The 25,192-nt window shown below is 37.7% G+C and overlaps 1 protein-coding gene and 1 pseudogene across 4 annotated transcripts in view; both read right to left on the reverse strand.

Annotated features, from left to right (window-relative positions):
* Positions 1-25,192, reverse strand: part of IPO8 (importin 8) — an 85,123-nt gene that overhangs the window by 15,462 nt on the left and 44,469 nt on the right. For all 4 annotated transcript variants that reach the window (XM_019834767.3, XM_003988535.6, XM_019834768.3 and 1 more), the window contains 3 exons: positions 24,767-24,864; positions 21,688-21,783; positions 4,058-4,278 (listed from right to left, as the gene is read on the reverse strand). In XM_019834767.3, coding sequence (XP_019690326.1) covers positions 4,058-4,278; positions 21,688-21,783; positions 24,767-24,864 — 415 coding nt within the window. The remainder of the gene's footprint in view (positions 1-4,057; positions 4,279-21,687; positions 21,784-24,766; positions 24,865-25,192) is intronic.
* On the reverse strand, positions 5-4,046 carry LOC102901201 (annotated as a pseudogene).

Consider the following 25,192-nt stretch of genomic DNA (forward strand, 5'->3'; position numbering starts at 1 on the left):
ACAAATCACAAAGAAAAAAATGTACTCATGAGAAATGAGGACAACTGAAGATTCTACAAGAACATATGGCCAAGGTGATTTTTAAGGTTCACTCAATGGAATTATACAGAGGGATCCCCCATCTTGTACTACGTGAAATCCTATATAAACCAAGTTTTGTAAACCAACTATCATCAAAGAGCTATAAAAGTCTGTAATCAATATGGTGAATCTTACTATAGTATCAATTTATAACTGATTTAAATGCTTTATCTGTGCCTTGGCATAACAAGTTCTATTAAAGCAGGAATACCTGTATTTGACAGCATAAAATTCCTATCCAATGGAAAAAAGGAAAAATTCAGACTGTGTCTTCATTAGATTGGTCTACAAGGTTTCTCAGCACACACACTGTACCCCCAGTGCCAAAAGCTATTCAGAAACTCAGCATATAATAAGCAAGCTCAACTTAATGACTATAAGTAAATCAATTAAATATACTCTGCTATAACATAGCATAAGGAAAATTTGATTCTGAAGGGAAAAAAATTTTTGAATGTTTATTTTTGAGAGAGAGGGAGAGACAAAGCACGAGCAGGGGAGGGGCAGAGGGAGAGAGGGAGGCTGAATCCGAAGCAGATGAAATGATGAATATATTATAAGCTACTATTATTCGCATTGCTCTTTTTTTCCCCCCCAAGCTGGGCGAACACCTCTATTAAGATCCTGAGCAAACACATGGCCTGGCCCCTCAGGAAACAGGGTGGCTTAGGTGAAGAGGCAGACGGTGCCATTGGCCCCTGAGAAAACCCACAAATGGGGCCAGGGCGGAAAGCCACATCCAGTACACCCAGGTCTTGGCTCAGCACGTGTCCCCACAGCACCTTCACAGGCACCAGCAGTTGGTTCTGCAGCAGGTCACTGGCAGACAATGACACTCCCGTGGTCAGAGCTAGATGTGAAGACCTGGTACCAGGTGTGGAAGGCCACAGCCCTTGGGTCCTCCTGTGGTGCCTCACCACCCTGTACGGCTCACCAGAAAGGTCCAGATCAAACCACACCAGCTTGCTGTCATAGCTCCCACAGATGACCTTGTCCCCTGCAGGGTGCACTGCCAGGCTGGACACCCACTTACAGTTCGGTCTCAGCTTCTGGGTGAGCTCCTGGCACAGGAGATAGTAAAGGCAGATGCTGCACTGGAAAGTCACTAACACAAAGGACGGGACAGAGTAGAAGGCCACCCACGGCACCTGGCCATGGCTGCAAAAGGGGGTCTGCCTGCAGCGCCAGCTCAGCGCCAGCTCAGCTAGTGGATCAGCACCTGTGTGTGGCCTGCAGGGGCCAGGACCACAGCCAAGAAGTCCCCACACCCATGCCAGGTCAACAGAGTCACAGGCTTCCCATGGCGGATGTGCAGCCACAGGTCCCCCCTGGCGTTTCTCCTCTGGGGCCTCCAGCCAGTAGGCAGGCTGAACGGCCGGCATCTCAGGTGGGATGAAGGCACACAGCAGGTGGTCCTTGCTGCCCACCACCAGCTGGGCCCCCAAGGCCAGGATCAGTAGCAGCACCACGTCCTCTACAGCCACCAGGCAGATGGTGGGGTGAGTGTTCCAGCCAATACTCCTCAGCATACCCACAACGGGCACGGTCCTCGTGCAGCGGGCGGCAGCCACCTCCCAGAGTCATAGTAAGCCATCGTCGGAGCCTGAAGCCAGCCACTGGCCCTCTCCAGGATGACACTAAGGTGGTGGACAAGGTTGCTGGGGCCTCTAGAGACCAGGACCTGACATGCGAGGAAAGGCTGCGGGTCCTGCAGCTGGGACAGTTTGGGGACGAGGTCTTCAGGGTTCACATTCACCCTCACCTTACACTGCTGTGGACCCAGTAGAGGTCAAGGCAGCACGTGAAGCATTCCTGGGAGGCACACCCCGCAGGTTTGGAAACTTGCGTGGCGGGAAGGTGGGCTTCCTCTAACCTGGCTCCCATTGCTCCCACACCTCTTCGCTGGGCAGATACGCAGGAGGTGGGCCGTAGAACTCAGTGTGACCCTGAGGACCAGCTTGGGAGTGGGTATGTGTATCTTGTGCCCATCCGGCCCAACATCGGGGTCTTCCACACCCACAGATTACTGAAGCTAGGGGTGGGGTTCTGGGGCCCGTGAAGCTGCATCTGGCCCATCTTAATGGCATATGCCCCAAGTGAGAGACCCTCTCCTTCTCCACCAGGGATGGGATGAAGCTGTGCTTGTCAGCAGGTCAGCTGGTTACTGAGTGGAGCACCAGGTCCCCAGTGAAGAAGTCCATAGCCAGCTCATACAGATCGAAGCTCATGTCCCCCAACTGGCCCCTCTGCAGCCACCATGGCAGGGCCACCTGCTCATCGGTCAGCCATAAGTCGTGCCCTGTCATCCAGTCCTGCATCATGCACTGGTAGTCACGATCATCCATTTTGTGCAGAACCTGGTCCAGCTTGTCACGAGTACGCAGGGGCTTGTAGCTGTGCCTGCCATCCATGCCCAATGCCCACCATGTTCCAGATGTCCTCTGTCCTTGGGGAAGAGGTCCCGGCCTGCACCTGTGGCCCAGTGGTCTTCTCCATCACTGCTGATCCTATCTTCTCCCTCTGCCGAGTCATCTTCACTCCTGTCACTGCTAGAATCTTCCAAGCCTGAGAACGTGCTCTCTGTCAGAGAAGCGACAATCTCTGCCATCCTGGAGGCTAGGAGGAGGGGCACAGATCAAAGAGAACTCCACCAGCTCCAACTCCAGCTCTGGCTCCAGTGGCCACTTCCCAGGCCGTGCCTGTGTCACCGCCACACGCCTGCCACACTACACAGCCGGTCCCAGCCCACTGCATTGCCTGATTCAAGTTACTAAAGCCAAAGGAGTATATTATAACAGGAACTGCGCTGGACCTGAGGATGCCCCCCAATAGGGGTGCACATTAGGTGTCAAGAGGATCACAGCAGGAAAGATGATTATCAAGTAGGACTCTAAGGAATCCAAGGAAGCATAAGCCAAGCCTGTCCAGTCTGTGCAATAGTAGAAATGGCCTTTCTATCTTTGGAAAACTGCTTCTAGATGCTAATAAAGAGAGAAGCATTCCAACTGCATAACTGTGAGTGACAAAGCCTCTGCTCCCTAAATCTTTGTCAGAGAAAACTTCAAGCACAATTTTTTTAAGTATGTTCTTCCCTTCAAGTCTTTAATAAAAAATCTAAATCAATGACAAATTCCAGTATCCTACAAGTAGAAAAACTAGAATACACGCAGCAGCTTGTTAGTATCTTCCCCCACACCTGTTCTGCCATGCTAATTCACACCTCTATCACTTGGCAGTGTCCTGACTACTCCTACTGGAATTCTCCTTCCTCAGCATTTCTAAATGATATCATTTCTAAATGTTCTCTTACAAAACTTAAAAAACAAAACACTAGTTGTATCTAATGTTTTAAACAAATTAATTGCAATCTAGCTCAAATTCTAGCATAACAATCACTAATAGGTGTGGGGTCACTTGAGGTGGGCACGTACCTACTACTCGGCATCTCATTTTTCTTACGTTTGAGAAGTAGGAGAGTGCTTCACATGAAGACAAACTCTCACACCAGGGAAGCACCCAAGCTACAATGAACAATCCTTCTTTCTGACCTCACATTTGAGAACAAGCTCCCTTGAGATCTGCAGAGTTCCAATATCCAATAACCTGGGCCAGTACATCTTTACCAGACTGGCATTTTCCTTAAAAACCTGACCCCATTTAGAAAGTTTTTACCTATCTACACTTAATAGTCATGGAACCTGATGGACACTTAGTTCTCATTGCCTAAAGATCTAACGCTATCATGCAAGTAAAAAACAACTAGGGACAGACTATACCTAATTTTCAGAGCCTGCATTCTTTCCACTAGATTATACTACTGAAACACAGTTTAATTCTCTAAAAATTAAAATGTATGTTTACAATGCACTAAAAATGATCCTTAAAAATGAAAATTACCTCTTTATATGCTATTTTACATTTTTAAAATCAATGTTCCAGGAACAGAAATGTAGAGTAAAATCCAAAAGACACATACCCAAGAAAACAATCCGTATCGTTCATCCACTGATTTATAAACTGTACAGTTAACGGTCCAGGATTGTGAGGCAACTGAATTTGTTCTAAAGTTTGTAGCAGCAAATCAGGGTTGTAGTACAAGGCAGCAATGGCAACCTGAAGACACATGGTGCGGAGCTCACTAGTCTTCACTCCTCGGGTTAGTCTCTCCAAAACAAGTTGAACGAAGAGAGGAATGCACTAGAGAAAACAAGAAAGAAGAGAGTCAGCCATACACAGAGAAACCAGGTAACTTTTATAGAAAGCAGTATGTTGGTAGAGAGTATTCTCAAATAAGATACCCTTAAGGACAATTAAACCTTTGCTTACCTTGTTCTTATGGTATTAAACAAATTGATATTCTCCTAAAGCCCAGAGATTAAATGGCCAAAAAGAGGTCCTAGAGCAGTGAGAGCAAGTCTCCTTCCCTTCTCTTTTTTAATGTTTATTTATTTATTTTGAAAGACAGAGTGAAGGAAGGGCAGAGGGAAAGGGAAAATCACAAGCAGTCTCCGTGCTGTCAGCGCAGAGGCTGATATGGGGCTCAATCTCACAAACTATGATCGTGACCTGAGCCTAAACCGAGTCAGACACTTAATCAACTGGGCCACCCAGATGCCCCAACAAGTCTCCTTCCTTTTTGAGTGCAGATTACAGTGAAGACTATCCCACAAGAATCCACACTCAAACGATGGCAACAATCCAAATATAGACCCAGCCACTTCCACATTTAAGGTAAAATGACTAGGTTGGAATTTTTGTGAAATCAGGTTAAATGGGACTTAGAAAATAAATAAGCATGACATGACCAGAATTTCTCTTGAGAAAGAAAATTCCTAAGTCACAGAATGTAAAGTACAGCATGGTGACTACATTTTCATAATGCTGTATTACAGCCACCTGGGTGGCTCAGTCAGTTAAGCATCTGACTTCAGCTCAGGTCATGATCTCACAGTTCATGAGTTTGAGCCCTGCTTTGGTTGAGCCCTGCTTCTCTCTCTCTCTCTCTCTCTCTCTCTCTCTCTCTCTCTCTCTCTCTCTGCCCCTTGTGGGATTCTCTCTCTCCCCCCCCTCCCCTCTGCCCCTCCCTCACTTGCGCTCTCTCTCCCTCTCAAAAAACAATAGTAATGCTGTATTACATATTTGAAAGTTGCTAAGAGTAGATATTAACAGATCTTATCACAAAGAAAAACAATTTGTAACTGTGTATGGTGCTGGATATAACTAGACTTACGTGATCATTTTACAACATATATAAATATCAAATCATTATGTTATATTATCTCAATAAAATAAAAATAAGAAAATTCCTATTAATAAAAGACTGAAGAAAAAATGGTAGACTTCGCATTTGAAAATGAAGGCAATTCTACCATTGATGAACCACTTTCATTAGAAGTATTTCCTTTTTTTTTAATTTTTTAATGTTTTTATTTATTCTTGAGAGAGAGAGAGAGAGAAAGAGTGTGAGTGGTGGAGGGGCAGAGAGGGAAACACAGAATCTGAAGCAGGTTTCGGGCTCCAAGCTGTCAGCACAGAGCCCACTTCAGATCCTCTGTCCTCTCTCTCTCTACCCCTCCACCACTCACACGCTCTCTCTCGCTCACTCTCTCTCAAAAAAAATAAATAAACAAAAAAAAATTTTTTTAAAGAACTAGTTCCTAATAGTTATTTTCACTAAAAGGGATGGGCTGAAATGATTTGTGTAAAATAAAATCCTGAGGTGTTAATATAAGCTCATTTTAAAATTAAACTTTAGCAGAAAAAAATAAAAAAATAAAAAATAAATAAAATTAAACTTTAATCCTCAGGGAGGATTGGAGAACTAGGCAGAGCACAGAGGTGGTTGAGGGCAGTGAAGACACTCTGTATGTTACTAGAATGGCGGTTACATATCATTATACCTCTGTCCAAACCCATGAAATATACAACACCAAGAATGAAGCCTAGTGTCCAGCGTGGGCTCTGGGTGATAACGATGCATTATCAACGTAGGCACATCGACCATAACCAATGTACCACCCTCGTGTATATGTTGATAATGGAGGACACTATGCATGTGTGGGTAAGGGGTATATGGGATATCTCTGTTCCATCTGCTCAATTTTGCTGTGAACCTGTAACTGCTCTAAATAATACTCTATTAAACAACAAAGTTTCACGTAGAAATTTACGAGTTAAATTTAATATTTTTTTTGTGGTCCAAGTTATAAATATATTAGGAGCAGCAGAATACTAACTAGCCTTATTTAGGAGGATACATAAAAGTACCATGTATAGTTATGTGTTTTAGTTTTAAGATTGAGATTTTAGGGATGCCTGGGTGGCTCAGTCTAGGTTAAGTGTCCAACTCCCGATTTCGGTTCAGGTCATGATCCCACAGTCGTGACATCAAGCCCCATGTTTGGCTCCCCACTGATTGTGGAGCCTGCTTGGGATTCTCTCTCCCTATCTGCCCCTCCCCTGCTCATTCTCATTCTCTCTCTCTCAAAATAAATAAACGTTAAAAAAAAATTGAGATTTTATAAAGGGATGACTAGTTTGATGTTTGATTAACCCTACTGGTTTCTTCTCAAATTCCAATACAGAGCATTCATATAGCACAACACATGTAGGATGTAGGCTACATTAAAAATTATTACTATGGGAGAAAGGGGAACCCTCTTACAGTGTTGGTGGGAATGAAAACTGGTGCAGCCACTTGTGGAAAACAGTATGAAGGTTCCCCAAAAAGTTAAAAATACAATTACCCTATGATCTAGTAATCATACTACTGGGTATTTACCCAAAAAACACTAATTCAAAGGGATACATGCACCCCTGCTTATAGCACCATTATCTACAATAGCCAAATTATGGAAGCAGCCCAAGTGTCTATCAGTTGATGAATGGATAAAGAAGATGTGGTGTGTGTATATATATGTATACATACACACACACACACACAAATAGAATATTCAGCCATAAAAAAGAATGAAATCTTGCCACTTGTAATGACATAGATGGAACTAGAGAGTATAATGCTCAGCAAAATAAGTCAGTAAGAGAAAGACAAATACCATATAATTTCACTCATATGTGGAATTTAAGAAACAAATGAGCAAAGGAAAAAGGGAGAGAGGCAAACCAAGAACAGACTCAAATATAGAGAACTGATGGTTACCAGAGGGGAGGTGAGTGGGGGGATGGGTTAAACAGGTGATGGGAATTAAGGAGGGCACTTTTTTTTTTGTCCAATAACTATTTTTTTTCACTATATGAAATTTATTGTCAAATTGGTTTCCATACAACACCAGTGCTCATCCCAAAAGGTGCCCTCCTCAATACCCATCACCCAAACTCCCCTCCCTCCCACCCCCCATCAACCCTCAGTTTGTTCTCAGTTTTTAAGAGTCTCTTATGCTTTGGCTCTCTCCCACTCTAACTTTTTTTTTTTCCTTCCCCTCCCCCATGGGTTTAAGTTTCTCAGGATCCACATAAGAGTGAAACCATATGGTATCTGTCTTTCTCTGTATGGCTTATTTCACTTAGCATCACACTCTCCAGTTCCATCCACGTTGCTACAAAAGGCCATATTTCATTTTTTCTCATTGCCACGTAGTATTCCATTGTGTATATAAACCACAATTTCTTTATCCATTCATCAGTTGGTGGACATTTAGGCTCTTTCCATAATTTGGCTATTGTTGAGAGTGCTGCTATAAACATTGGGGTACAAGTGCCCCTATGCATCAGTACTCCTGTATCCCTTGGGTAAATTCCTAGCAGTGCTATCGCTGGGTCATAGGGTAGATCTATTCTTAATTTTTTGAGGAACCTCCACACTGTTTTCCAGAGTGGCTGTACCAGTTTGCATTCCCACCAACAGTGCAAGAGGGTAAGGAGGGCACTTGTGATGAACACAGCGTGTTCCATGGAAGTGCTGAATCACTATATTGTACACCTGAACCTAACATTACGCTGTGAGAAATTTTAAATTAAAAAATTTTTAAATTATTATGGTAAAATAATTATAGTAAATCAAAGAAGCCATAAGAAAATGTAAACTAAACTTGAAAAGCTCTTCTTGAGATACTTTAATAATAAAGTTTCATTTTAACAAATGTTTACTATTACTTGCAAAGCCATTAAGAATACAAAGAAACTCTGAGGTTTTAAAACTAATAAAACTAAAATTATCCTTTTACATTAATACACCATCAATTGTGGGGACTGATTATGCAGAATACTTCTATATACTACTATGGAGTGATCTACAGGATGGATATATCATTATGTGAAGAAGGTAAGATGGGAAAAAAAAATATGTACAGTATGCGGCTGTTTAAAAGGTGAGGAAAGAAAAAGGTGAGGAAGGAAGAATGAATACACCTCTTTGTTTACCTTTTATTTTATCTTAAATGTTTAGTTTTGAGAGAGAGAGACAGAGCACAAGCGTAGCAGGGGCAGAGAGAGAGGGAGACCCAGAATGCACAGTAGGCTTCAGGCTCTAAGCTCCGAGCTGTCAGCACAGAGCCCGACACAGGGCTCGAACCCACAAACCGTGAGATCATGACCTGAGCCAAACAAAGTCAGACACTTAACAGAGTGAGCCACCCAGGTGCCCCGGCTTACTTTTTAAAATGAAAGGATAACTAGACACTGGGGGTGGGCAGACAGGGAGAGAGAATAAGGGGAGAGGGGAGAGGGATGGAAGTCAGACTTCTCTGAATACACCTTGTTTCATAAATTAGATTTCAGAATTATGTACATGTTTTATATAGTTAGAAAAAAAATTAAAGCAATTCCTAAAAGTTAAAATAAAATGAAATAAATGAATCAAACAGCGATTATTTTAAATGACTTTAAAATTTATGATCTGACTATATTTTGGATATATATATTCCTAGCATCTGGACATACCCTGGAGATAAAAACAGCCAGTAAAAAATTTTAAACTGTTAATAATCATCATATGTTAGAGATAATGTTGGTATAATTACTCTGAGACTGTACATCCATATTAGTGGGATAAAGAAAGTGAATACTTATGATGAGAACCAGGATTTTGGGTATGGCAGATACAGATTCAGATCAATCAGGTTAAGTAAAAATAACGCAGTCCTGAATTTGAACTGGAAATGTCTGTGTGTGCTAATGATAAGTAAATCTTAAAATAATACAATATGTATTTCTTGGCTCTCTTTGGAAATAATGACCAACTCATTAACAATAAATATCCCTTGTGTTTATAGTCTTAAATACCATTTCCCAAGGTAGGGCAGGACATGTACAAGATGAACCTGGAACATCTAGTCATACCAGACAGCAAGAAGACTACTAAACACTACTGGAGTCACTTAAGGTGGGCATGTATGCTCCCAACTGGCCCAAGTTTAAGCAACTTTGTATACCTGAAATACACGGAAATTCATCAAACAAATTTGAACCTGTAAGTTCATACAATATTTAAAAAGAAAAAAAAAAATCAAAACACCTCACTGGTCATCTTTGGAGAATGTTAGGAAACAAACTTATTATCTTGAATCATAGAAAATAAAAGGAAATACTCAAACTGTTCCTCAGAGTAACCCCAATAATTGATGAAAAAACATTTCATAGAAATATTTCAGCTAATAAATGAAAAAGAAATGACAGAATAATCACCACCAACAGCAGTAACATCATAAGATGAGAGACAACCAGATATTCTGTGCCTCCTGGTAGAAATAGAAACCACCATCTATGAAGCATTCTCGCCAAAAGTATCACAAATGCATCTGACCAAATCTCTAGATCTAACTACCAAGCTACAGGAAATAAGACGAATGTAATTTCAAGGCAATACAGCCGTGCAGCTCTACTTAAGTGCACCAGAACTGTAGCTTCCCTAACATTCAAGATTCCCTAGTGACCCTAACTTTCTGACATAGAAATACCAACTTTCCAATCCCTCTGGAACCCAATTTTAGGAGCAAAAACCCACTGTATTATACTAGAAATTTTTATTTGCTAACTTCAAATGGATCTAACCAGCTAAAAGCATTTTTTTTTCAGCTTCAGGTATAGAATTTAGTGATTTAACACTTACATACAACATCCAGTGTTCATCACAAGTACCCTCCTTATTCCCCATCATCCATTTAACTCATCTCCCTACCCACCTCCCCTCTGGTAACCATCAGTTTGTTCTCTATATTCAGGAATCTGTTTCTTGGTTTGCTTCTCTTTTTTTCCCATGTTTATTTGTTTTGTTTCTTAAATTCCAAACATGAGTAAAATCATATGCTATTTGTCCTTCTCTTACTGACTTATTTTGCTTAGCATAACACTCTCTAGCCCCATCCATATCATTGCAAATGGCAAGATTTCACTCTTCTTTTTATGGCTAATATTCCATCATCATCATCATATATATATGTATGTATATATATATATATATATATATATATATATATATATATATGTATATGTGTATATATATATATGTGTATATGTGTATATATATGTGTGTATATATATGTGTGTATACACACACACACACACACACACACACACACACACACACACACACACCACATCTTCTTTATCCATTCATCAGTCGATGGGAATTTGGAGTCGATGGGCATTTGGGCTCTTTCCATTGGGCTATTGTTGATAATGCTACTATAAACACTGGGGTGCATGTATCCTTGCTTCCAATTAGTATTTTTGGATCCTTTGTGTAAATACCTGGTAGAGCAATTGCTGGACTGTAGGGTAGTTCTATTTTCAATAAAAGCAATTCTTTAATTCAACTTTTTATTACCTATCAGACTCTTCCAAATGAAATTTCAACTTGTTCCACTTTCCACAACCTCTCCTACTTTACTGAAAAGATAAAGCTATTGGATTTAAGCTTCCACACCCCTTCTTTCTACCTCAAGACATCTCTCGAGCATTATTCAAACAGCACTTTCACAACATTAGATGTTCCTTGGGTTTGGAAAACAAAAACATTCCAGAGTTAAATTAGTTTGGAATACACAGATACTAACACACTCTTAGACACATTTTCAGATAAAGGCACAAGAAGTCAAGCAATAATGAAATCTGTTGAATATTGTTTTATCTAGTATTTCCTAGACTTATCTGACCATTGAATACTTTTTTGTAATGAACACCTACTAATACCATTAAATGGTCACAGTTTGAGTAATATCATCACTCTATTCCCATCTACTGGTATCCATACAATCTGTAACTGTGGGAAAAGTCATCTTTATAACTTTCGAAGGAAAACCTGTGCTCTCAAGCTTTTCCCTGGCCTCCTCATCTAACACCTTGTTTTTTCAGGTGTTTTCTATGCAATGTTTGCACTGGCACCCACTATAAATCTTATTCTAGGTTTCTCTTTCCAATGCTTCTCACCTAGAACAGAAGTAGTACCCTCAGACTGCAAGTAGCAATAGCCTCCTTGCTCCTCTTCACAGCCAGTGTATGCAGAAGACCAGTTTAGATTAAGGCTACTGCTAGCAAACTCATTATTCTAAGTCCCTAACTTTGATCATGTCATTTCTCTGCTCAATGGATTCTCTGTTCAATTGCTTACAGCAAGGGTTGGTAAACTTACAGTAGATATTTAATAATACTTTCAACTTTGCAGGCTATATACGGTCTCTGTTGCCCACTTTTTTTTTTCTTTAAACATCCCTTCAAAAATGTAAAAACCACTCTTCATTCCTAGGCCATACATACAGGTCACAGGCTGGATTTGGCCCACAGGCCATAGCTTCCCTACTTCTGGCTTAGAGGAGAGATTCTGAACTCTTTGTTATGGATATATTCCACACCTTCCAGGCATGATTAGATTCTACTGCTGAGGACTTTCCAAAAGCCAGTCAACAGAACTGAACCCTTCTCTACTTTCACTCAAGTTCCGTTCTTTACTATCTCCTTGTTCTGTTGACATCATAATGTCTTTCTACCTCACCTACATCACCTAAAACAGTACTCGTTGAAGGAGAAAATGAGCCTTCAAAAATACATGTAAAACTTTATCAACCCAGAAAAGAGGCTGGAGGGTCACTCTTCTCAAAAATAATGGAGAACTTGGTGGTAAGCAGCAAATAAGAGGAGGCTGGTGGTTCCTCCTAATTAAAATAAAAAGATAAACCGTAAGCTAGAAGTTCACATGAGAAAAACAGGAAAGAGACAGTCAAGAAGAATCCTCCTGGGGCCAGAACTAACTCAAACATGGGCTTTCAAAACCTCAAAACAGCCATTATAAATGTTTAAAAAATAAAACATTTTCTTAATGTTTATTTATTTTTGAGAAAGAGAGCATGAGCAGGAGGGGGGTAGAGGGAATGGGAGACACAGAATCCAAAGCAGGTTTCAGGCTTGAACCACAGACCACAAGATCATGACCTGAGCTGAAGTCGGATGCTAAACTGAGTCACCCAGACACTCCTAAAAGAAAACATCTTTAAAATATAGGAAGCTATGATGACCATGTCTCATCAAACAGAAAATATCTATTAGGACATGCAAATTGCAAAAAAGAATCAAATGGAAATTCTAGAGTTAAAAAAATGCTATAGGGGCACTTGACTCAGACAGTAGAGTATGTAGCTCTTGATCATGGGGTTCTAAGTTCAAGCCCCACGTTGAGCATGGAGCTCACTTAAAAAAAAAAATGAAAAATTAATTAGAAGGGCTCAACAATAGATCTGAAATGGCAGAAGAGAGAATAAGCAAACCTGAAGATAGATTGAAAAAGTATGTAATCCAAACACCAGAGAAAAGACAGAATAAAGAAAAATTATCAGAGCCTCAAAGAAATGTGGAACACCATTAAGCACACCAATGTATATGTAGAGGGAGAATCAGAAGGAGAGAAGAGAGAAAAAGAAGAAAAAATACTTGAAGAAATAATGGCTGGAAACATTCCCAGTCTGATAAAAAACAATCTATATATCCAAGAAAGTCAACAAATCCAAGTAAGATAAATACAAAGACATTTCATAGTAAAAATGGTAAAAGACAAAGAGATAACATTTATAGCAGCATGAGAAAAAACATACATAGCGACCAAGTACAAGATTAATCAATGTTAATCAATGTTTCTTATCAGAAACAATGGAGACCAGAAGGCAGGGTGATGGTATATTCAAATTGCTGAAAGAAAAAACCAAGAATTCAGTAAAACTGTCTATCAAAACTGAAAGTAAAATAAAATACTCTCAGAAAACAACAACAGAGAATTCACTGCTATCAGACCTTACCCTGAACTTACTAAAGGAAGTTCAAGCTAAAAGCAAGTGACCCAGAAGGTTATTCAAAGACACACACGCGCACACACACACACAAGCTCCCGTAAATGTAATTATGTAATTTTCAAAAATAGAAAAACACTATTTCTTTGACTTTCTCCTCTTAAATGTTTTAAAAATGAAATGCAATTAAAAAAAAAGAAAAATAGAAAAGAAAAAGCAATTGCATAAAATAACATTTTAAAATTGTATTGCTGGGACTATAAAATATAGAAATGTAATATATTCAATATTAACAATACAAAGGAAATAGGAGAAACATTTTACTGGAGAAAGCAAATGACACCAGATGGTAACTCCAATCCAAAGGAACAAATGAAAAGAATTGAGAAATGGTAAATAAGAGAGTTAATATGACAAACTCTATAAACATATACTTGGCTTGCCTTTCTTAGCTTCTTTAACATAAAATTACAAAAAATAACTATTTCTAGGTTTATAACATATATAAATGTAATATGTATAACAGTAATAGTATAAAAAGGAGGAAGAAGAGATAGAGCTATATAGGAGTAATGCATCTATTTCTCACTAAAATTATGTTAACCTAAATCTGAGGTAGATTCAAATAAGATGTATACAGTAAGCCCTAGAGCAACCACTAAGAAAAAAAAATTTTTTGAGAGAGAGAGCACATGTGCACACAAGCTGTGGAGAGCCAGGGGGAGAGGGAGAGAGAGAATCTTAAGCAAGCTACACGCCCAACAAGAAGCCTGATGCTGGGTCTGATCTCACAACCAGGAGATCATGACCTGAGCTAAAATCAAGAGTTGGATGCTTAACCGACCGAGCTTCCCAAGCACCCGGAAAATTTTTTAAATAGTGAAAATAAAATTAAAGAAATCAAAATGTGACATTAGAAAATATTTACTTAGGGCACCTAAGTGGCTCAGTCAGTTAAGCATCTGCCTTCAGCTCAGCTCATGATCTCAAGGTTCATGAGTTCAAGCCCCACATCAGGCTCTGTGCTGACAGCTCAGACCCTGCAGCCGGCTTCTGATTGTGTCTCCCTCTCTCTGTCCCTCCACTCAAGCTCTGTTTCTCAAAAATAAATTTTTAAAAAAAAATTTTTTTAACAAAATATTTAACTATTTCAAAAGAAAGCAGTAAAAAAAGAACAGGGGAAAAATGAGATATATAAAATAAAAAATGACAGACTAAATCCATGCATAACAATAACATTAAATATTAATAGATTAAACAATCAAAAGAGAATGTCAAATTGGATTTAAAAAAACAAGATTCATCTATATGCTATCTACAGGAAACACACTTTAGATTCAAAAATATAAATAGCTTAAAAGTAAAAAGATGAAAAAAGATATGCAAACAGCAACCATAAGAAAGTCGGAGTGGCTATACTACTATTAGACAATATAGACATTAAAACAAAAAAATATGTTACTAGAGACAAAGAGAAACATTTTTATTGAAAAAGGGGTGAACTCAGGAAGATATAGCATTTATAAACATACATGTACCTAAAAACAGAGCTCTAAAATATCTGAAGCAAAAACTGACAGAAAAAAAGGGAGAAATAGACAAATTCAACAACAGTTGGAGACTTAACTTTCAATGATGGATAGAACAATAATGGATGAGGGATGCCTGGGTGGCTCAGTCCATTAGGCATCTGACTCTTGGTTTCAGCTCAGGTCATGATCTCACAGTTCATGAATTCAAGCCCTCATTTAGGCTCTACCAACAGCGCAGAGTCTGCTTGGGATTCTCTCTCTCTGCTCCTCCCCCACTTGTGCTCTCGCTCTCTCTCTCTCTCTCTCAAAATAAACATGAAAAAAAATTTTTTTAAATAAAGAACAATGATGGATGAGTAGGCGTGCCCAAGTGGCACAGTCGGTTGAGAAACCAACTCTTGATTTCGGCTCAGGTATGATCTCAGGATTGTGGGACTGAGAACCACATCAGGCTCCATACTTAGCATGGAGCCTACTTAAGATTCATTCATTCATTCATTCTCTCTCTCTCTCTCTCTCCCCCCTCTCCCTCACCCTCTCTAAAATAAAATAAAAATATTTTTTAAAAATAATGGATAAGTAGAAGATCAGCAAATAGATAAGACACTTAAGCAACATTATAAATCAACTAGATCTAACAAAAATCTATACAACATTCCACCCAACAAAAGCAGAATACATATTATTCTTAAATGCAATGGAATAGTATCAGGACAAACTATATTTGGGGCCATAAAACAAGTCCCAATACATTTAAAAAGAATGAAATTATAGAAAGTATGTTCTCTAATCACAATGGAGTAAAATTAGAAATAATAACAGAGGGGTACTTGGGTGGATCAGTCAACTGGTCAAACATCCAACTTCAGCTCAGGTTGTGATCTCATAGTTCATGAGTTCAAATCCCACACTGGACTCTTTGCTGTCAGCACAGAGCCCCCTTCAGATCCCCTGTCCCCCTCTCTCTCTGCTCCCCACCAGCTTGTGAGCGTGCGCACATGTGCTCTCTCTCTCAAAAATAAACATTAAAAAAAAATCAATAACAGAATTTGCGAAATTCACAAATACTTGCAAATTAACACACTCCTAAATAACCAATGGGTCCAGAATAAACCACCAAAAAAATGAGAATATATTTTGAGTTAAATGAATATAGCTAAAACAGCACTTAGAGAAAAATTTATAGTTGCAGATGTATTTAAAAAATAATTCAAATCATAACATAACCTTTCACCTTAAGATACTGGAAATAGGGATACCTGACCAGCTCAGTTGGTTAAGGGTCCAACTCTTGATCTTGGCTCAGGTCATGATCTCACAGTTTGTGAGTTTGAGCCCCAAGTGCAGAACCTGCTTAGGATTCTGTCTCTCCCTCTCTCTGTCCCTCCCCCACTTGTGCACACACGTGTTCTCTCTCAAAATAAATAAATAAACTTTAAAAAATAAGATACTGGAAATAAAAGAGCAAACTAAACTCAAAGCAAATGGAAGAGAATAAATGGTAAAGATTAGAGCAGAAACTAATGAAATAGAAAACAGAAAAACAATAGTGAACAAAACCATAAATTGGTTCTTTGAAAAGATCGACAAAATTAGAAAACCTTTATTTAGCTCAACTGACCAAAAGATAAAAAAGAGAGAGAGAAGACACTAATTACCAAGACTGAGAACATACTACCAACCTACAGAAATAAAAAAAATATGAACTTCATGCCAACAAATTAGTTAACATAAATTACACCAACAAATTCCTAGAAAGATGCAAACTACTGAAATTAACTCAAAAATAAATAGAAATATGAATACACCTGTAATAAAGGTATAGAAAAAGCCATTTGACAAAATTCAACATGCTTCATGATAAAAATAGTCAACAAAGTACAAACAAACAGGAACTCCCTCAACCTGATAAAAAGCATCTATGAAAAACCCACAGCTGACGTCAGACTTAATGGTGAAAGGAATGTTTCCCCCTAAGATTAGGAACAACACCTCTCCTTTCACCACATCTGTTCAACATTGCACTAGAGGTTCTAGCCAAGGCAATTAGGCGAGAAAAATAAAAAGCACCCAAACTGGTAATCCTAAAAAGTTTACTGAAACATTAATCTAATAAACAAGCTTGGCAAGGTTGCAGGATACACAATAAATACATATTTTTAAAATGTATTTCTAAACATGGGCAATTAAACTTGAAAATGAAATTAAGAAAATAATTCCATTTACAATAGCATTAAAAAGACTAAACTATGAATATCTTAACAAAAGAACTGCAAAACTTATACTGTGAAAACTAAACATTTTTAGAAGAAATTTGACCTAAACATAAGGAAAGAGATCCCATGTTCAGGAGATAAAAGACTAAGTATTCTTAAAATGGCAATACTTCCCAGATCTACAATGATTCTACAGATTCAGCACAATGCCTCTCACAATACCAGCTGACTGCTTTGCTGAAATTGACAAGCTGCCCTAAATTTCACATGGAAACTCAAGGAACCCAGAATAGTCACAACAGTCTTGCAAAAGAACAAAACTGGAAGACTAGAACTTCCTAATTTCAAAATTTAATAAAGATAGTGTAGTCCTGGCTTAAAGATAAAAAAAAAAAATCAATCAAATAGAATGAGAATACAGAAATGAACCCTCACCTTTATAGTCAATTCATTTGACAAGGGTGCTAAGACAATTCAATAGGGAAAGAATAGTTTTTTCAACAAACAGTACTGAGACAACTTGCTATCCACATGCAGAATAATGAATTAACTCCTTTCTCATACCACACAGAAAATTTAACTCAAAACGAATTAAAGAGCTAAATGTTGCAGCTAAAACCATAAAACTTTTCGAAGAGAACACAAGGAAATCTCTGTGAACTTATATTTAGCAACAGGTTCTTAAATATACCACCAACCACAAGCAACAAAAGAAAAATTAGATAAACTGGGCATCATCAAAATTAAAAACTGCTTCAAAGGACACCATCAAGAAAGTGGTAACACAACTGGGGCGCCTGGGGGACTCAGTTGGTTGAGCTTCCAACTTCAGCTCAGGTCAGGATCTCACAGTTCGTGAGTTCAAGCCCCTCTGCGCTGACAGTGTGGTGCCTGTGTGGGATTCTCTCTTTCTCCCTCTCTCTCTGACCCTCCCCCACTTGCATGCTCTCTATCTCAAAATAAATCAAACTTAAAAAAAAAAAAAAAGATTTAAGACAGTGGTAACACAATCCACAAATTGGGAGAAAATTTTTGCAAACTGTACATCTGACAATGGACTTGAATTTAGAATATTTAAATAACCCCCATGACTCAATAATAAACAAATAACCTAATTAAAATGGGCCAAGAATCTGAATAGACATTTCTCAAAAAAAAAAAAAAAAGATATACAAATGGCCATAGGAAAAGATACTCAACATCATTAGCCATCAAGCAAATGCAAATCAAAACTGTGATATAGTACTTCACACCTACAAGGATGGCTATAAGAAAAAAAAAAAAAACTGATCAAGAAAACAAGAGCAACAAAGCAAGAATTGATGAGGATACAGACAAATGGGAATCCTCCTCATTCACTGCTGGTAGGAATGGGAAATGGTGCAGCTGCTTTGGAAAAAGTTTGGCAGTTCAAACAATTAAACAAAGAACCGCCACTCCTAGATATATTCCAAGAGAAATGAAAGTACGTCCACACAAAAATCTGCATAGAAATGTGCATACCATTATTCACATTAGACAAAAAGTGGGAATAATCAGGGGCGCCTGGCTGGCTCAGTCAGTAGGGCATGTGACTTCTGATCTCAGAGTCATGACTTCAAGCCCCTCACTGGAGATGGAGCTGACTTAAAAAAAAAAAAAAAAAGTGGATATAATCCAAGAATCCACCAACTAATGAATGACTAAAATAAATGTGATATATCCACACAATGGAATATTTGGCAATAAAAAGAAATGAAGTACTAGTACGCATGCTACCACATGGATGAACCTTTAAGCCATTATGCTAAGTGAGAAAAGTCATTCACAAAGGACCACATGATTCTGTTTATATGAAATGTCTAGAATAGACAAATCTCTAAAATAAGAAAGCGGAAAAATGGTTGCCTAGGCTGGGGGGCGGGGGGGGGGGTAGGTGTTAAGGGGAAATGAGGAGTTCTTTGGGAGATAGTGATGGAATGCTCTAAAACTGACCAAAGTAACCATAAAATACCTAGGAATAAACCTAACCAAAGAGGTGAAAAATCTATACACTGAAAAGTATAGAAAGCTTATGAAAGAAATTGAAGAAGACACAAAAAAATGGAAAAACATTCCATGCTCCTGGATAGGAAGAGCAAATATTGTTAAAATGTCAATACTACCCAAAGCAATCTACATATTCAATGCAATACGTATCAAAACAACACCAGCACTCTTCAAAGAGCTAGAATAAACAATTCTTAAATTTGTATGGAACCAGAAAAGACCCCAAATAGCCAAAGCAATCCTGAAAAAGAAAACCAAAGCTGGAGGCATCACAATTCCAGACTTCAAGCTGTATTGCACAGCTGTAATCATCAAGACAGTATGGTACTGGCACAAGAACAGACACTCAGATCAATGGAACAGAATAGAGAACCCAGAAATGGAACCACAAACGTATGGTCAACTAATCTTTGACAAAGCAGGAAAGAATATCCAATGGAATAAAGACAGTCTCTTCAGTAAGTGGTGCTGGGAAAACTGGACAGCGACACACAGAAAAATGATCCTGGACCACTTTCTCACACCATACACAAAAATAAACTCAAAATGGATGAAAGACCTAAATGTAAGACAGGAAAATCCTAGAGGAAAAATCAGGCAACAACCTCTTTGGCCTTGGCCACAGTAATTTTTTACTTGACATGTCTCTGGAGGCAAGGGAAAGAAAAGCAAAAATAAAGTATTGGGACCTCATCAAGATAAAAAGCTTCTGCACGGCGAAGGAAATAATCAGCAAAACTAAAAGGCAACCAATGGAACAAAAGAAGATATTTGCAAATGACATATCAGATAAAAGGTTAGATCCAAAATCCATAAAGAACTTATCAAACTCAACACCCCAAAAACAAATAATCCAGTGAAAAAATGGGCAAAAGACATGAATAGACACCTTTCCAAAAAAGACATCCAGATGGCTGACACACACATGAAAAAATGCTCAACATCACTCATCATCAGGGAAATACAAATCAAAACCACAATGAGATACCACCTCACACCTGTCAGAATAGCTAACATTAACAGCTCAGGCAACAACAGATATTGGCAAGGATGCAGACAAAGAGGAACCCTTTTGCACCACTGGTGGGAATGCAAACTGGTGCAGCTACTCTAAAAAACATTATAGAGGTTCCTCAAAATATTAAAAATAGAACTACCCTACAATCAATCCAGCAATTACATTACTAGGTATTTATCCAAGGGATACAGGTATGCTGTTTCAAAGGGGCACATACACCAACGTTTATAGCAGCACTACTGACAATAGCCAAAGTATGGAAAGAGCTCAAATGTCCATAAACAGATGAAAAGATAAAGAAGATGTGGTATGTATATACACAGTGTAATATTACTCAGCAGTCAAAAAAAGAATGAAATCTTGCCATTTGCAACAGTGTGGATGGAACTACAGTGTATTATGTTAAGCAAAATAAGTCAGAGAAAGACATAGCATATGATTTCACTCATATGTGGAACTTAAGATACAAAACAGACGAACATAAGGGAAGTGATGTAAAATAATATAAAAACAGAGAGGGGTACAAACCATAAGAGAACAAACTGAGGGTTGCTGGAGGGGTATTGGGTATGGGGATGGGCTAAATGGGCAAGGGGCATTAAGGAGGACAGTTGCTGGGATGAGCACTGGGTGTTATAAGTAAGTGATGAATCACTAAATTCTATTCTTGAAATCATTATTACACCATTTATATTAACTAACTTGGATTTAAATTTTAAAATTAATTAAAAAATAAAACTGACTATATGAATAGTTGCATGATTCTGTGAATATATTAAAATACACTGAATCCACTGTAAATGAGTGAATTATACGGTATGTGAATTATAGCTCAGTAAAGCTGTTACCAAAAAATACATGGAGCAAACATTACAGAACTGAAAGAAAAAAAGACAACTCCACAATTTTACTTGAAGACTTTTTTTCTCAGTATCTATCATACCATGATTACACCGAATATCAAATTAATCTTTGTTGAAAATTTATAATACTTTTTTAAAAATTTTATTTTGAGGGAGAGAGAGAGAGAGCAGGGGAGGGGCAGAGAGAGAGAGAGAGAGGAGAATCCCAAGCAGGCTCAGTGCTGTCACCGCAGAGCCCAATGTGGGGCTCAAACTCACAAACCGAGCTGAAATCAAGAGTCGGACACTGAGCCACTGGGCGCCCCTATAATACTTTTTAAATCAGTAAAAGAAACTTTTTCTTTTTTGTACAGTGTCTTCATTTCTGGTTAAAAGAACAAATCTGAGAATATTTCAATAGAATCTACAAAAACAAAGGGAAAATGCAAATCTCTGGGAAACCAATTAAGTAGAATTTACATATTCATCTCCTTCATGCTTCGCTTGATAGCCTCTTAAATTATTACATATTTTTCTGTTTATTTCTTTCTCTGCTAGAATGCAAGGTGCAATTTTCAAATTGCATGGGTATTTTTCCTTGCCATTTAAATAGGATTTGTACCAGGAAGCACAAACTTCAGGCTCTTTTTAATTTTCCATCATATAATATAAACAAAATGTCAATCAGGTAAAATTTCAGTATAAACATCAAGTACAAACTTTCCATACATGTATTACCTGATCAATTCCCTTTCCTTTGCACTGAAGAATGATGACTTCAAGGAGTTTGGCTGCATGACATTCCGCATCTTCTCCTGCATCTCCACATAGTACCTACAGTAATCACAATTTAGCTTAGCAGTGAATGGCACTGCAGAGAATTTAATCGAGTGTACATGAAGCAAATAGCTCATAAAAATTCACACATTAGAATCGCAGCTTTGCTTTCTAAGTTTGCCCATCCAAAAGAAGGAAGGTCAAAATAAAGTACATCTATCTTCTTTATCTACTCTAATTCCTTTTAAGAAGAAAGAATTCACCTATTTAACTTTGGATTAATAAAGTTAAGCTATAGGAATTAACTTCAGATAAACGAAGCTTCCCTTAAAGGCAACAAAACAACAAACCAATAAAATGAAATGAAAAGAAATTTTAAAACCTTACTTTTAAACAATGAAACAAACCCTGTAGTTTCTGTTTCTTTTGAGTTCTTGTCCATATATACTCACTTTTTTCAAAATAATAACCATAATTTGATATCACACACCTTTTAATTTCTCCATTTGGACTTTAAACTACAAACATTTTCCATCAATGTTATAACCACTTAGGACTGTAAGTATTACAGTAGATAAATATAACAGTTTACTAGATATTCCTCTATTGTCAGTGCTGTATTTTCACTATTATAAACAATTCTACAATGCACGTGTTCATACATAAAATTTGGAATATAATTGCCTTATAATAAGGTTCCCAGAAGAGAGATTCGCAGAGTAGAGGCAAGCTTATGTTGGAAATTAAGAAATATAAAAAAATTAATAAATGTTAAAACACAAGCTATAAGAAAAAGAACAGACTTAACCCAAAGAACAAAGAGGAGACAGAAATTAAAAATACAAACAATACAAATAACAGAAACAAAAACCAGATTCAATGAATAAAGACAACAAAGCAGACAGCTTTTGTCAAAATTATTCTTAAAAGGAACAAAATTTTAAAAATACTAGAAATGATAGCTGCAAACAAAATACTTAAGCTATTTGTTTAAACAAAAGACAAGAAAGACACAAATACAGATAAAGGAGAGATTAAAATAAGTAAATATTATGGAGAACATTATATTCCTTATATATTTGAAAACTCAGGTTAATTGGATAATTTCCTAGGCAAATACAATTTAAGAAAACTGAATTAAAAAGAAATTCCAGGTAAAGAAGACAGATTGAACATTCCCATTTAATTTTATTACTTCCCAAAAGACTATTAAAATGACAGTAAAGAGATTTTAGAGGCATAAATCCACAAAGACAGAGAAAAGGAAAAAGTAGATAGCTATAAAATTTTGGAAGCTGGAAAACAGACGGATCAGTGAGCTGAATCCTAAGCAGGTAGCTGGCAACACCAAGAACCAACACTATTTACATAAAATTTAAAATTTACCTCTAGGGCAATGTATTTAGATCTAGATTCTAAATGTAAATGGGCTCTGGAACCAAAATGCTTGGTTCAAATTCCAGCACTGCCACTTATTATCTGTGTTTTCAAACAAACTTATTAACCTCTGTGTCTTACTGTTCCCATCATGGCGTACAATACAGAAAGAATAAATAAATCACTCCTTTTTCCCCAAATTGTATTTGCTTGGTTTTTTGTTTGTTGGTTGGCTGGTTGGTTGTTGGTTGGTTTTGGTCCCCACCTCCAAAAGGAGAAGAAACAAAATGTGTTTAGCAATTTAAAAAATGGGCTCTGGAGCCAGACCACCTGGGTTCAAATATGGCTCCAACAAAGACTAGCTCTGTGACTTAGGACAATGTACTAAACCTCAGGCACGATGCAAAAAATTTTACCTTGGTCTCCTCTTTGACCAAAAGGTGATACCTTCCTCACAATATTGTAAAGATAAAATAAGTTAATATGTATAAAATGCTGAGGAAATACCTGGTATACAGGAAGAGTCCCGTATTAGTTATTACTAAAAACCAAGAATAGGACATATATTTTAACTAGTTGGTAAGTCTAAGGACATTACTGTGAGCATCACTTTTATCCCAGCAGCTATAATACAGAGCAGCTATACTAATGGGTGTAGGACTGTTATGTTTTCTGCTTGCTGCTTTCTCTTTCCCTTTCCCTCAATAGCACTTGTCTACACTACTGAGGAGAAAATACTAAGCACTGCCAAATGATTATGATTTAATAAGCTAGGTTATTACAGAGCTAAAGAAGTCTTTAAAAATCATGACTCTACTCCTTTCATTTATATGTGATGAAACTTAGTGACCTCCCAAAATCTCCCAGGCTCTTTACAACTGAACTGAGACTTTAATCAGATGTGCTGATTGTCAGCTCAGAGCTCTTAACATATCTTGGTACACATCTCTTTTAGTGAGAAAGACAGGTTGTAGACTAGATACTTTAGTCCCAACTCCCAGGCCAAACTTAGATATTTGGCAGCTTTATGCAACATACAGTTTTATATTTATGTGTATATAAATATTCACCTAAAGGAGAAAGGAAAACATTATTTATACTCATCAATGATTCCTAGATACAACCAATAGAGGGCAAAATCTAACCTGTGACAAAGACAACACAGTAGACATGTTTGCATGTGAATCTAACAGTAGCCAGTATATGGCTGATAAATCAGCCTGTATTGAGCTAAATGATGCTGTTTTTCCAACTATTCCAATTTTTTGTCTTATTTATAATCAAAATATATACATCTAGTTGTTTCCAATATACACATTCAATTTAAAAAAATCAAGACTGACAAACTGTGTGCTTATTTTCTTAGCACTTTTCTTTCATCAAGTAGTAAGTTTGCATTTTTGAAAGAAAAACAAACAAAATTATTTACCCTGACCATTATAAAGTACACAGCTATAAAAGTGGCAAGCATTCTTAAGCACAACACAAATATAAATTTTTCAAATAATAATTCCAAGCTCTATTAGAAAATACAAAATGGCAAATATATGTTGATGAAGGCAATACAGAACTAAAGGTGTAAGAAACAAATTGAGAGTGACCAGCAGTAAAACACTCAAACATTACTAAGAACCACTACAACAACTGATTAGGACACGCTTACCTTTCTACACATTGTAAAAAGTATTTCTAAATGCTTTGGATTAGATAATAAAGTATTTGTATCTATTGTCACATAATTATGCAGGAGAGGCATCATATCTGGAAAAACAAAATTCAAAATCCCAATGAGACTTGAGTAACAGGAGTAGAAATAAATGATTCCCACGGAAGCTATATTTCTATAGCACCCACATATTACTATCTTCCTTCACAGCCACAAATGCTAGTAAGGAAAGTGACAGATCTGCCCTATTTATAGATGAGGAAAATGTGGATCAGGAAGATTAAAATGCTCACCATTTATTATAGTGATTGTTCTGAATGTTTGTCCTTTACTCTAAAGGACTCATCACCACTTCACAAAGTATGTATTTTCTTGCTTATCTGTGTGTTCCCCACCTTCCCTTTGGTTCCCCCCAACCAGAAT

Source organism: Felis catus, chromosome B4 (assembly GCF_018350175.1).
Source record: "Felis catus isolate Fca126 chromosome B4, F.catus_Fca126_mat1.0, whole genome shotgun sequence".
In the NCBI taxonomy this organism is placed as follows: Eukaryota; Metazoa; Chordata; class Mammalia; order Carnivora; family Felidae; genus Felis; species Felis catus.